The 12,217-nt window shown below is 38.1% G+C and overlaps 1 protein-coding gene across 5 annotated transcripts in view; it reads left to right on the top strand.

Moving 5' to 3' along the window:
- The window catches only part of map4l (microtubule associated protein 4 like), an 80,852-nt gene that overhangs the window by 22,598 nt on the left and 46,037 nt on the right, over positions 1 to 12,217 (top strand). For 3 of the 5 annotated variants that reach the window (XM_024273343.2, XM_024273342.2, XM_024273340.2), the window contains exons 3-6: positions 1,506 to 1,589; positions 3,082 to 3,159; positions 4,913 to 5,152; positions 10,612 to 11,802. In XM_024273343.2, the coding sequence (XP_024129111.1) occupies positions 1,506 to 1,589; positions 3,082 to 3,159; positions 4,913 to 5,152; positions 10,612 to 11,802 (1,593 nt within the window). The remainder of the gene's footprint in view (positions 1 to 1,505; positions 1,590 to 3,081; positions 3,160 to 4,912; positions 5,153 to 10,611; positions 11,803 to 12,217) is intronic. The other 2 variants (XM_024273341.2, XM_024273345.2) reach the window with 2 other exon arrangements.

Below are 12,217 nucleotides of genomic sequence, written 5' to 3'. Positions count from 1 at the left end.
ATCCAACTATTTTTATGGGGGGAATACTTGAAATCTTTCCATTGATTTTTTTTTTTCTATGATCAAGAGAAAAGAGCATATTCTTTTATTAACTTTTTTTTCTTTTAATTTCCTCCATGTATTTTTTTTATCTTTAATATAAATGTTTTGATGTTGGATTTATGCAAAAGAAAGTAAATTGTGACTCTTACAACTTTTTTTTATTTTTTATTTAACCTTTATTTATCCAGGCAGGACAGATTCAGAACAGCATTCTTATTTACAACTAGATGCTTAACGCTAAGGCTAGAAGCACTTGATATAATCCTATAGAAATGTATTTAAATTATAAGCATAAGATAATATGTTCTTTTAACTCATAAAGATCAAATTTGTTATCAAAGTTTTGCTCTGAATATAAAATCTATGTATTCTGAAGGTAGAGTTGATCAAACAAGACGTCTTCAGGTCAACAGGGATGTATCAACCAACATAATTTATCATCTATGTGCACTTCAGCCATCAATTTATACATGTATACTAATCTAGATTTAATAAATTCCAAAATGCCTTTAAAACTTGCTATTTTATTTAATGCCCCCCCCTCCCCATGTGTGTGTGTGATTCCTTTGGGTGGAGGCCTTGAATAAGCAATTTGGATTTTTTGCAACCCTTGATTCTCTTTTCATGAATCTTTGCTCTGCTTGTTATTTTTGCTAAGAAAAAACTAAACATTTTTTTTATAATAACATTTTATTGAAAGAAATGAGTATTTTTGTCCTATGCAACTCCCAAAAGGACCTGATAACTCAATGAAGCAAACTACAAAACTAGTGAAAAATATATTGGTTTTTATTAATATAAAACACTGTATATTATGTATTATTGGAGCTCTTAAAGCCCCCCACCACCACCACACACAGACATTCTTAAGTACAACATAAATGATTATTTGTAGCATGTGTTTGCCGCAATCATGTCTGTGTGGAGTAGTTTAGGATCATCTCGGTTCATGCGCCTCATCGGTTGGCGTACATATCCAGATCCTCCGAGACACACGGACAAGCCAGTGTTGCTAGGGCAACCATGCATGCTGTCGTTCTTTTTTTTGAAGTAACTATAGTGACGGCCCCTCCAGCGATGTGTTGTGTCTGCTTTCCTCACCGTCAGAAGATGTAGCCCTCATCTTTACAGTGCCGAGGGGATGGTTTGGGGAAGTAGTGCCTGCAGACGGCTGACAGGGCGCAATGACGGACACACTCGTCTGCAGTTTTCTGCCCGACTTACTAAGCTGAGAATTTACATAAAGTCTTTGTCAGTCATGTGTGTGCTCATTAGTATCATTTTTTACACTTCTCAATGTCTTATGTTTGTTTATATTATAAAGCAAGAAAATCCTTAAAAATAAGAAACATTCCTTAAGTGTGAGGTTTAAGTGATGCTGATGCCCTGAAAAGTGTCTTTATTGATGAAAAATGCTTCACGTTTGACCAAGTGAAGTGAAAAATGCACTTGAACTTTTTTAGGTCCTGGAATGATGTCCTCTATGATGTCTTCTGGTCGCCAGGACCCACCAGGACAGCCTGCCTTCGGCTCTGACTACCTGTCAGGTATGTGTTCATCGCTACAAAACTTTTGTTGTAAATAATATTGTGGAAATGGAGTTTAGTGTAAGCTTAATTTTCCGAGGCACTGGGTTAAACCTGATAAAACCTAAAGTATATTAAGTTTTTTAACAACTTTGACAAAGAATTTGCAGTTTATAAGAACCTTGAAGAGTCCAGTCTGCGCTAGCAGCCATCGGTCCAGTTCACAATTTATACTTTGAATTAAAACAATAAGATGTCTAATGTTCAGCCTTCCCGTCAGACCACCATCACATTGTAAATTGAAGACATGCATTTCAACATAAAGTTTTCAAAAACTACATTAACAAATTGAGGCATTGAAATAATTAATTATGTAATTATTATGTCAGTATGCTGACATGAACACCATGGAGGCGCCGTAAAACAAATAAATAAGCCAAACATCAACTCGGTTGACTGCTGTTTCAAAACTCCATTTTGCACACTTAGATGATAACATGTTCACACTTGTCTCTTTTATTTTAACTCTCAAAGTTCAAATTTTCTAAGAGTAATTTGCCGTGAAAACTAAGATCTGCTCCCGATTGAAGATTTAAGTAGAGTTGGAGCGCTGCAAGTGTCTGATTGACCGAGTTTCCAGCCAATCAGGGAGCAGAACTCAGTGAACTTTAAAAAAAAAAAAAAAACATGAAAAGTTACACTTAATAAAATCTGCTAAATAGCAAGACCACAAAAGGTGAACTGCGATATAGCGAGTGAACACTATACACCATAAAAAAACAATGTTGCATTTGACTCAAACAACACACTGCAACAAACCAGACTGATTCCACAATTAAAGAAAACTTTAATCTTAGATTGACTGTCAGTGTAGTGTTTAAAAAATTAAGTACACAGAGAGACTTTAAAGCTTGGACACCTAGAAAAAGGCTTCAGACACATCAGCCAAAATGAAGAAGGCCTCTAACCTTTCTTTCTGCTTTCTGCTGCTGAGCTTGACATGTGTCTCTGCTTTCATGTGTACCACGCTCAAATCATCAGCGGTGCTTCAAATGGTGTCCAAACCTTGTCTTTTTTTGTCCCACTCCAAGTGAAACATAGTCCAGAACGTCTTCTACTTACTGTTTGTAAAGTTTTTCAATAAAAACCTGCATAGATTTTTGATTGGATTGATCTGAACTTTGACTTTAATTTTAACCAACTAAGAAAGTAAAGTATTTCATCAGATTTTCCATTTTGCTGTGTGAAACTCTTATTATATTTTGTTGAATGAGCAGCACCTCTAATTTCTATAAAAGTTAAACTTAAGGGTCCTGTAAATGTAAAAGATTTGTAATTTCAGATAAAGAATTCTAAGCAGAAATCTTTTAGATTTTAGTTGCTGGCATCATTTGTGGCAAAGTGTTTGTTTTCAAACTGTGTCAGCTCGTTCCTGGAATCACCAGTGCCACTCACCAAGCTTGTGGTTGTCGTTCTGTCTGTTTCTGCTTGCCTCTTTGTCCGTGTCTGTCAGGTCCTATGATGGGTGGGATGACAGGTCAGTGGAGCCTGAACAAGTCAAAGGACAGCAGCGTGCCCGACTCATTTCTAGGTCTATTCATTTTTTACTTTAATACATTTTAATCTGCAATGTGCCAGATTATAACACAAATACATGTCAAATGTGAATGTTTGTTTTACTTGATTGATTGGTTTTGCGTTCAGATTTTGCAGTAAGTGGTAAGATTTTTACAGCTATAAAACTAAACTTTGTTTTATGACTTCCTACAAATCAGCACTACCTTGTCATATGTATGTTGAATGTCCATTTTGGTACCATAGTCAACATATTTTGTCTCTCTAATTTCCGTGCTATAGAATAGGCTCTATTTAATTATATTTCTTCCCAAAAATGACTGTTTATGCAAATTCAAACATCAATTGCTATACTTTCCAGTTGTTCTTGTTTCCTCTCACCCTGTCCGTTTAACAAAGCTTGACATTCTTAATGTTTCGCTCACACCAAATGTGATTTGTGCCTCAAAGTCACGTTGGCTGGCCTCTGTCTGGAAGCGCCGAGATTCTCTGCTCAATTCTTGTCCAAAATGTCCAAAAATGTGTTCATAAGACCCAGTTGCATGTGGGAGGAGCTACCACTGAATGTTTTTAGTCTGATCGCGTCATGGAGCGGTGTCTGTGTATATCTGCAGGTATGCAAGACATGAATGATGTTTATTTATTTTGAAGAGCTCTACAAAAATGTGGGTAATCACGTCTCCATGTCTTGGTTCATGAGATCATTCAGAGACTAACCCAGTACAGAGAACTTCACTCCTGCAGCAGTAGCTGTGTCTGAATGACTGACCCTTTCAGCAGTACTTCCAGATCTCTGTGAGCCAGTTGCTGTCCCACATCAGTCTGAGGAGGGAAAAAAATAAGCATAAAATTTGATAGTTTTATTACTGTCTCAATGCAAATAAGAAAAAATATGATAAATTTAATGCGGAGACGGATCAGATTCTCCTCCTGTTGGTTTTGGACTCGCTGATCGCATCATTGAACACGTCACGTACGTAAAGCTGAGTCACTGATTAGTTGATGCAACACATTGTCTTTGATGCAGCTTTAAATGTAAACAAAATTAAGTATATATTACTTTCTTAAAATAAAATAAAAGATATTATAAAAATATGTATGAATTAGGATTTTTTATGACGCAAAATCTTAATTACTTTTTATTGTGTTTGACTTTTCATATATTTAAACTTTTGTTTTCTTTTTTAAATTTAAAATAATAATGATAATAAACTAACAATTTTAGCATCATGATGACAGTAAAGTATGTGTGGAAAAAGTCATGAGGACTGAGGTTTCTGAGATGGCCTTCACCTGCAATGGCTGGATTTTTGTTTGAATTTGAATTTGAACTCAAATTTGTCTGTTTTAACTTCTAATTTAAGGTAAATATAAACCAGAAATATGTATTAGTCTACAATATTCCGTGCTATGTATTTTTTATTGGACCTTGCAACCAAGTAGTTAAATTAATGAAATAACAATATGAACATGCAAGGAATTGTTTTCAATTATCAATATTTCTTTCTCTAAATAACTTAATCAAAACAAATATTTATTTATATATGTATATATTTTTTTATTTTATCTGTTTTTCTTTCTAGTGGATTATTATTCATTTTCTTTAATTAATGATGAGTCTGATGGCTTCAGCTGTCATTCCACCACTGCTTATTTTTTTAGAAAATGATTTCAGGCACAAACTCAAACAAGGTCATGTATCAGATTTCTCTTCAGAGACCAGCTGTGCGTTGGTGATGCATCTCTGTGCTGCTGTGTCTCTCCTCCAGGCCTCTCTCAGTCTGGAATAGGCGGAACCATGGGCTCCGGTCTGCCGCCATTCCAGACCAGTATGAGCGCCGCTCTCGGCCAGACTGGGATGAATCCGGCTATGGATACACAGAAGAGTTCAAGCCTGTTTGGAGGGGAAACCCTCCCCCCCAGGAACATCAGTGGGACAAGTCCATTGAAAGGCAGCGACGTGTTTTCCCCGGCTGGCTTGGGAATCCACCCCATGGATCAATCTGCAGGTATCAGAAAGTGTTGACTGCTCGGGAACTGAGGGTGGCGGGTGGAGTTTGTCCCAGTTAGGCAAAGAGTTTTGAGACAAAACCCTGGCCTCAAATGGAAGCATCTTATAATTGTAGGGGGAAAAAATGTATTTCCAAGGAAAAGGCGCAGAATAAATCACAAAAGAGAAATAACTTGCAGCAGAGGGAAGCCACATGTGGCTTTGTGCTCCCTGCCGTTTGTTTAATCGCTGACTAAGTGGATCAACTATTGTGTTACTGCACCTGCAAAGGGCAGTCTGATTGTTTTTGCCTCTGTAATCTAAAGAGACTATGTCTCCCTCAAGCATAGTTAAGTGTTTTATGAGGCATTTGCTAAGTCCTTTTACCATTAAGATGTAATGCTAATAATAATCAATCGATGTTTGGATGAGAGCCCAACATTTACTCATTATTTTTTAATTTGGAATTACCTAGCAACAAAAAGTGTGAGAGAGGGATACAGTGTGTTCAGTTGTGCAGTTCAGAAACCAACACTTAAAGCCTTAGTCACAACCGCAATATGGGGAGATGCAGGCAGATTTTCATGGAGACACGCACACCTTTCAGTCTTTGCTCAATAACCCACGTTCAAAACAGTTACTTTGAACCTCCACCAGGAAATTGGTTTTCTTATTGGTCCATTTTCTGCAGCGCTCTTGTCAATATCACCATCGCCATTCTCAGATACGTTTAGGATCCACCCCACGTGTCGCGCAGATTCCTTACCAAAAATGTTCTTTGGCATACGCCACAGCACGCAATTTAACCACTAAATCGAATGAGCGTTTCTTAGCCATCGCTATACCGGCTCACAAGACAAATACCACAGACACCTGGCGTCTGCACAACCCAGGAAAGATGGGCGGACCTTAAAGATGCCTTCATACCACTGAGCCTGTTGATATATTTTTTTGTTTAATCATAGTTTTACATTTAGTTTTATTTTCAAAAACAGCCCCAGCTGATCAAGACTGCCTCTGCAGTCCCCCGACTAATGCAGGAGAAGAAACATTAGTGAGTTGCTTTATAAATTATGAGTTTTTAATAACTCCATATGTAATCTCTCTGATTCAGCAGATTTTTTTTTCTCTCTGCTGCTTTTAAACAGGCTGTCTCCGCTCAGCTTTTGGGGGAGAGAAAGCTCTTCTGGAGCTTCAGGGATTCTGACTTTCGTGACAGACTTGCCCCCTGCACTCACTCTGTCTGTGCAGATCACAGATGGACGTGCCATAAAACCCAAAATATAAGCCTGTTTTGAAAGTGAAAAAATAAAAGTTAAATAGTCTTTTCTTTCTTTTTTTTTTTTCTTTTGCATTCACAGTTTAAAGCGACTTGTACTGCGAACGTTAATGTATTTCCTGGCAGTCAGCCACAGTCCAGATTAAGAGCTACTCCTGTTAAATACCTCATTACATCAAATATGGATGATGAGATCCCCCTCTTGCTGTTTATAGCTGCAAAAGCTTCAGGACCTGCGGAGAAAATAGCAACTTCAATCAGTTTAAAAATTCAGGGATTTAAGGGGAAGTGGGTCTGTCTCTATCAATATGCAACGACGTAAGAAAGAACGGTAGAGACAGAAATTAGGAAATTGATATTTTGTAACAGGCCAAATAAGCAAAATAGAGGCTTTGGGAATATTTTTTTATTTTTTAGATATTATTTTTTCAGTCTTCATTCATCTTTCTGTCAAATGCTTATGCAAAAATGAGGACATGACATAAGAAGAACAGACATTGAAGGGGATCCATTCAAGGGAATCTAAATATTTTGCTTTTTAATGCTTGTGTGTGTCTTTCTGTGCAACAATTCATCACATTGTGTCCTGAGCATGTCCTGTCATATCGGCTACTCGTGCATCTCCTGCCATGACTGTGGTTAGACGCATGCACTTGTTTTGTTTATGCATGCTTTGCCCTGAACGGCTCAAGCGTAGTGTGGATTTGTTTGTGCGTGCCTCCTTGGATGAATGAAAGAATGAAATCAAATCATGAACGTCTATCTTAACTTTTATTTCATCTGGCCTTACTTTTCTTCCACCATGATGGGATGAAATATGTATTTAGATTGGTCCGACATCAAGTGAACAGTCTGTGCCAATCAGATTCTCCCTACAATTTGCAAAATATATCTAAAGTTATGTTAGAAAAGCAAACATTGACACACTGATGTTGCACCTGTGACAAAATTAGGAAAAAAGGAAGCAAAATGTTATGATTCAGTAACTCCACACACTAGCTTTTGCTAAATGTTAGCGCTAACAGAGGCTAACATGCTTGTCGCTACCTGATCTGAATAAAAAAATGGATTTATATCTCGCATGTGCAAATCTAACTTCCTCTTGATTCCGATATTGCGAGTTTAGCAGTGTTAATTAGATCCGTTTTGTAACTTTTTAAAGCCGAATTAAATGTAAATAATGCGTCTGTGTTCACTGAGCAAATAAAGTGGCGGCAAGTGGTGATCTCCTCGTATGCGGGGGAGTAAACTGAATTAAATGAAACAAAACAAAACAAAGAAATTAAATCATTTGCCCATGCGGGGTACAGATCTGTAGCTTTTTTTGTTTGTTTTTTAATATTAAAATAAACTTTTCAATATTATAAATATTTTAAGAGGTACCTATTATTGTCTAGAGGACCTGGCTGCAGACATCAACATCCACAACCGAAAGTCCTCCCATATCACTAAAAAAATATTTTATTTTCCTGTCTTAAGAATAGAACAGATATCTTTATTAGTGTCCCAAGGGGATATTAAGCTTTAATAAAAGTTTTTTTATACAATTTTAAACACTTTTGGGTTTGGGTCAATTGTCGATTTTCTGCTTCTGGTTGATGATGTCAGGCGCCATTTTGTCTGCAACCAGGTCCCTTTCATTCTTAACGACTCAAGAGATGTTTACTTAGTGCCAGAAAATGTATCAAGTGAAACTATGCATTTCACACATGAGTGATAGTGATCTTGTAGCCAGTACGGATCGGGTAGCGACAACGCTAACAGCAGTTTATTCAAAAGCATGTAGCAACATTAGCTTAAATAACATACAGTACCAACGCTCTTGAAGATCTTGCTTCATAAGTGTGTGTGCTTGACCACTTCAGTGTCATTTTGCTGTGAGTTTTCTAGAATCTCAGAAGTGTGACTAATACTTGATAATTAATAAAGTTGAAATCATTATAACAAACTAGCTAATTTTTTTTTTTTTTTTTTTTTGCCAGGTGTTTACTTGGTTATAATTTGCTGTAAAATTACAGATTCTTGTGTTGAAATTATGCTTTTTGCTTTTTTTAGTCCAAGTTCTGTGTGCAGACATGCATAGCTCACCTGTTAAATGTTTATGATTTATGATAGGTTGCAAATTACCACCAAAACTTTAATCACATTAATCAAACCACTGAAGAAACAAGACCAGAGAAGAGATATTTATCATTGACGTGTAAAACAAAAGATTGAGTCAACAAATAACAGGGTGTGTTTACTTTTTCCCATCAGCTTTTGCATTTAGTGCTTAGTTTTTGTAAAACTATAAACTCAATTTTTTCGTTTATTCAAGGCGATATGCACCTAACTTAATAAATAAAATATATTTTCAGAAGTTTAACATTTTAGGAATGGAAACAGTCTTTATAATTATTTTAAAACCTTTATATCTATATTTTGTAGTATTATGAGCACAGTCAGTACTTTTCCACAGTCTTTGTTCTTTTCAAAAGTCTTTAGTCATCACAGTGGGTGAACAGGCTATCTAATGGTGGTTCGTTGTTTTTGCCTTTAATCTTTTGCAGTTTGTAATTGTGGCTGTTTTAAGGGCTGCAACAACTGCTATGGTGATATATTTTAGCCTATTTGTTATATTGACTGGTATTTGAATGCAGCATCTGAAGCTTAGATGGAGGTTTGGAATGAAGGAATCATCAGTTGCTCCACTTGGTAAAATAACACAAAGAACACGGAGCTTGTCTCTAGCAAAAAGAGTTGTTTCAAGAGAAATTATTTAATTTTTCTGTCTGGCAAGAAAAATGTTTCAATCGAAAAATAATCTTAGTTTGAGTAAATCTCTTGGTGAATAGAATTTTTTTCTTAAAATAATAATTTTTGGTAGGGTTTAGACTTATTTATAAGGGGCTTGTTTTGCGGTGCATGCTTCTGTCAACTAATCTATGTTAAGATTTTAGGAGAATTAAAAAAACTCAAGCTTTTGTTCCATAAAAATTACAATTAAGCTGTACAATTATGAGAAAAAGTTATCATTTTGCAAGAATGAAGTTTTAAATTTATGAAAAAGAAGTCGTAATCTTACAAGAATAAACTTGTAAAACTGTAAGAAAAAATTTGCATTTTAAAGAGAATCAGGTAGTAAATTTATAAGAAACAAGTCGCAATTTTATGAGAAGAAACTTGTAAAACTGTGAGAAAAAGTTGAAATTTTACAAGTATGAAGTAGTAAATTTATGTGAAAAAAGTTGTGATGTACGAGGATAATCGTATAAAACTATGAGAAAAAAGTCGCAATTTTACGAGAAGAAGCTTGTGAAACTATGAGAAAAATGTTTACAAGGAAAGATACTTTTTTTTTCAAAACTCTTGTTGGTTTTATGTCTATGATTGTGTAAGCTTCCATCCACATTATGTGCTGACTAAATTCATCAATGCAGCCATGTATGGGCTTTTTATGATAGGAATCTATGTGCTATAATGGATTTGGACCTCTGCAATGATACTGCTGGCGGCATAAATGGCTCACCCGCAGAAAACCACTCCTTGTGGGTTAAGAATCTTTTTCTGAAGAGGTCTAGTTTCTTGCAAATTCTTTACAATGTCCTTATACTTAGAATAAAACAATATCGACTCGCTTAAAGACTGCATTTTCTTTTCTGTGAAACCAATGCAGAAGTAACTAATAATACAATATGGTCCATGTCTCTCATACTGAAACATGAAAAAATGTTCTCAGTAAACAGGCTACTACCTCATAAATACATGATTTGAATTTAATGAATTCTCAACTTAACTTATAAAAATATAAGTTTATTATCATAAAAATTGACTCTTTCTTGTAAAATTAAGACTTTTCTCTCATAATTTTACGACTTTTTCCTCAAGAATTTATTTATTTTTATGATAACCCTAATACTCTCACTCACATAGATGTAGCTATTCAAATACTAAGCAGCCTAACTCAATGGGTTAGTTTTTGCTGCTTCTGTTTACAGCACAAAACTGATTATCTGATGAAATTAATGTATTCTATATAAAACACAGACCACTCCTGAACTAGCTCTCTCTCAGATCTACATCAAAATGTGCCTGACAGCAGCTAGTCAAACTAGTAAAACTAGCCAACTCACTAGACTAACCACAATCTGGTAGCTTGTGTTTCTTTAACACAGAATGTGATTGGTTCCTCCTCTTATAAAACCCTCCCCCCTCGGCAGCTCCTGCCCACTCTCCACGCGGCTCAATGGACGACAGCAGTCCTTCGTCCTCCAACTCGGAACCAATCAGCCCCGAGAGGCTCGGGCCGGGGGGCGAGGCTGGTAAACAGCGACGCCGGAAGAAGAAGAGGAAGGACCGCAACGACATCTACAACTTCTTTGATAACCAAGAAAATGACGTCAGCCAGTCAGACAAGCACGGGATGCAGGATAAGGGAGGAAAGGAGGTGGAGGAGGATGGAGATGAGGAGGAGAACTGGGAGTGGGAGTTTAGAGAGAGCGGAGGAGGGGGTCGGGTGAAGAGCAGGAAGACTAAGAGTCGGGCGAGACTTCCAGAGGAGTGGGGCGCGCCGCAACAGCCCGTCTCTCCTACGCCAGCTGCAGTGGCTCCAAAGTGGGCTACTGACTCTGGTCCTACTGACCCCAGGGCTCCAAACCCTTTCACCAACTGCTCCCCTGTCAGCCCTCCAACTGATTCATTATCCCGTTCCTATGAACCCATGTGTGTAGATGATTACTCTTTGTCTGGTAAAGGTGCGCAAACAGCAAAAGAAGAGAAAGCTTCGGCGAAAAGCAAAGAACCAAACGTAGTGACTTCTGCTGCCACCAAACCTGGAGATGCAAACAGCAGCCTAGCTCTGATGACAGGGGACAATCTAAGCCCGGTCTCCCAGACCTTCTCTTTCCTCGATTCAGTCCTCCAGACTCCTCCGGGCTCCACCCCTGACTCTCAGACCACCACCCCCATCAACAACACCCCTTCCATCGTCACAGCCTCCCTAACCAAATCTGCTGTGACAGAAACCACCCCCCCTGCATTTCAGTCTTCTAACCCTTTAAAGAGCTCTCCAACCATCCCTCCTCCTACCGCTCTGTCCACCAGCTCGCCACCATCGTTTCCAGCCGCAGTCGGTTCGGCCCTCAATGTCGATGCCAAACCTTTCATCCCCTCCACCATGCTCATGGCCTCCACAGTTGCTCCCACCACCAACCCCTTTAGCTCCACCCTCTCATCCCACCCTGCAAACGAAGCCACCTCCTCATCCTCATTAGCCACTCCCCCCAAAGGTGCAGCCACGTCACTCAGCCCAGCCACCCTCCCTCCCTCCACCACCCAAGCCGCCCCTTCCTCTCTCCCTGCACACTCAAAGCACCAGGAGTCTTCGTCGCCACAGCTCCCCCCGCTGGAAGGTTGGTGAACTACAGGAAAGATCATGAAAAACATGGGGCTGATTTGAAACATTATTGTCGGTTAGAATAATAGGAAGTAGTAGTGTCTGTCTTCATATATGCATGGCTGTACTTATGGATTAAGCATCAGACTTGCTTGGTGCCTGATCCCCCTTTTTCTCTTTGTGTGAGAACCAGGGCCCGACAAGGAAATCTAAACCGCTGATATCTGTTTTAAAAACACATTAGAGGTGTTTGCAGATCCAGACTTTAAAGAAAGTGTGTGCAGAATTATCACCTGATGCTACTGACACAGATGTAGTGAGAGGTCGGGCCCTCCATTTACATCAGGGTAAAATGTGTCTGATTTGATTCCCCACTGCCTGCCTCCGTGTATCAGTTACCATGGTCATAACAACTGTGTTACCATACCTGC

The sequence above is a fragment of the Oryzias melastigma genome, linkage group LG17 (genome assembly GCF_002922805.2).
Source record: "Oryzias melastigma strain HK-1 linkage group LG17, ASM292280v2, whole genome shotgun sequence".
NCBI lineage: Eukaryota > Metazoa > Chordata > Actinopteri > Beloniformes > Adrianichthyidae > Oryzias > Oryzias melastigma.
Note: the sequence above shows the minus strand (reverse complement) of the source record. Positions and strands in the feature narration are given on the sequence as shown.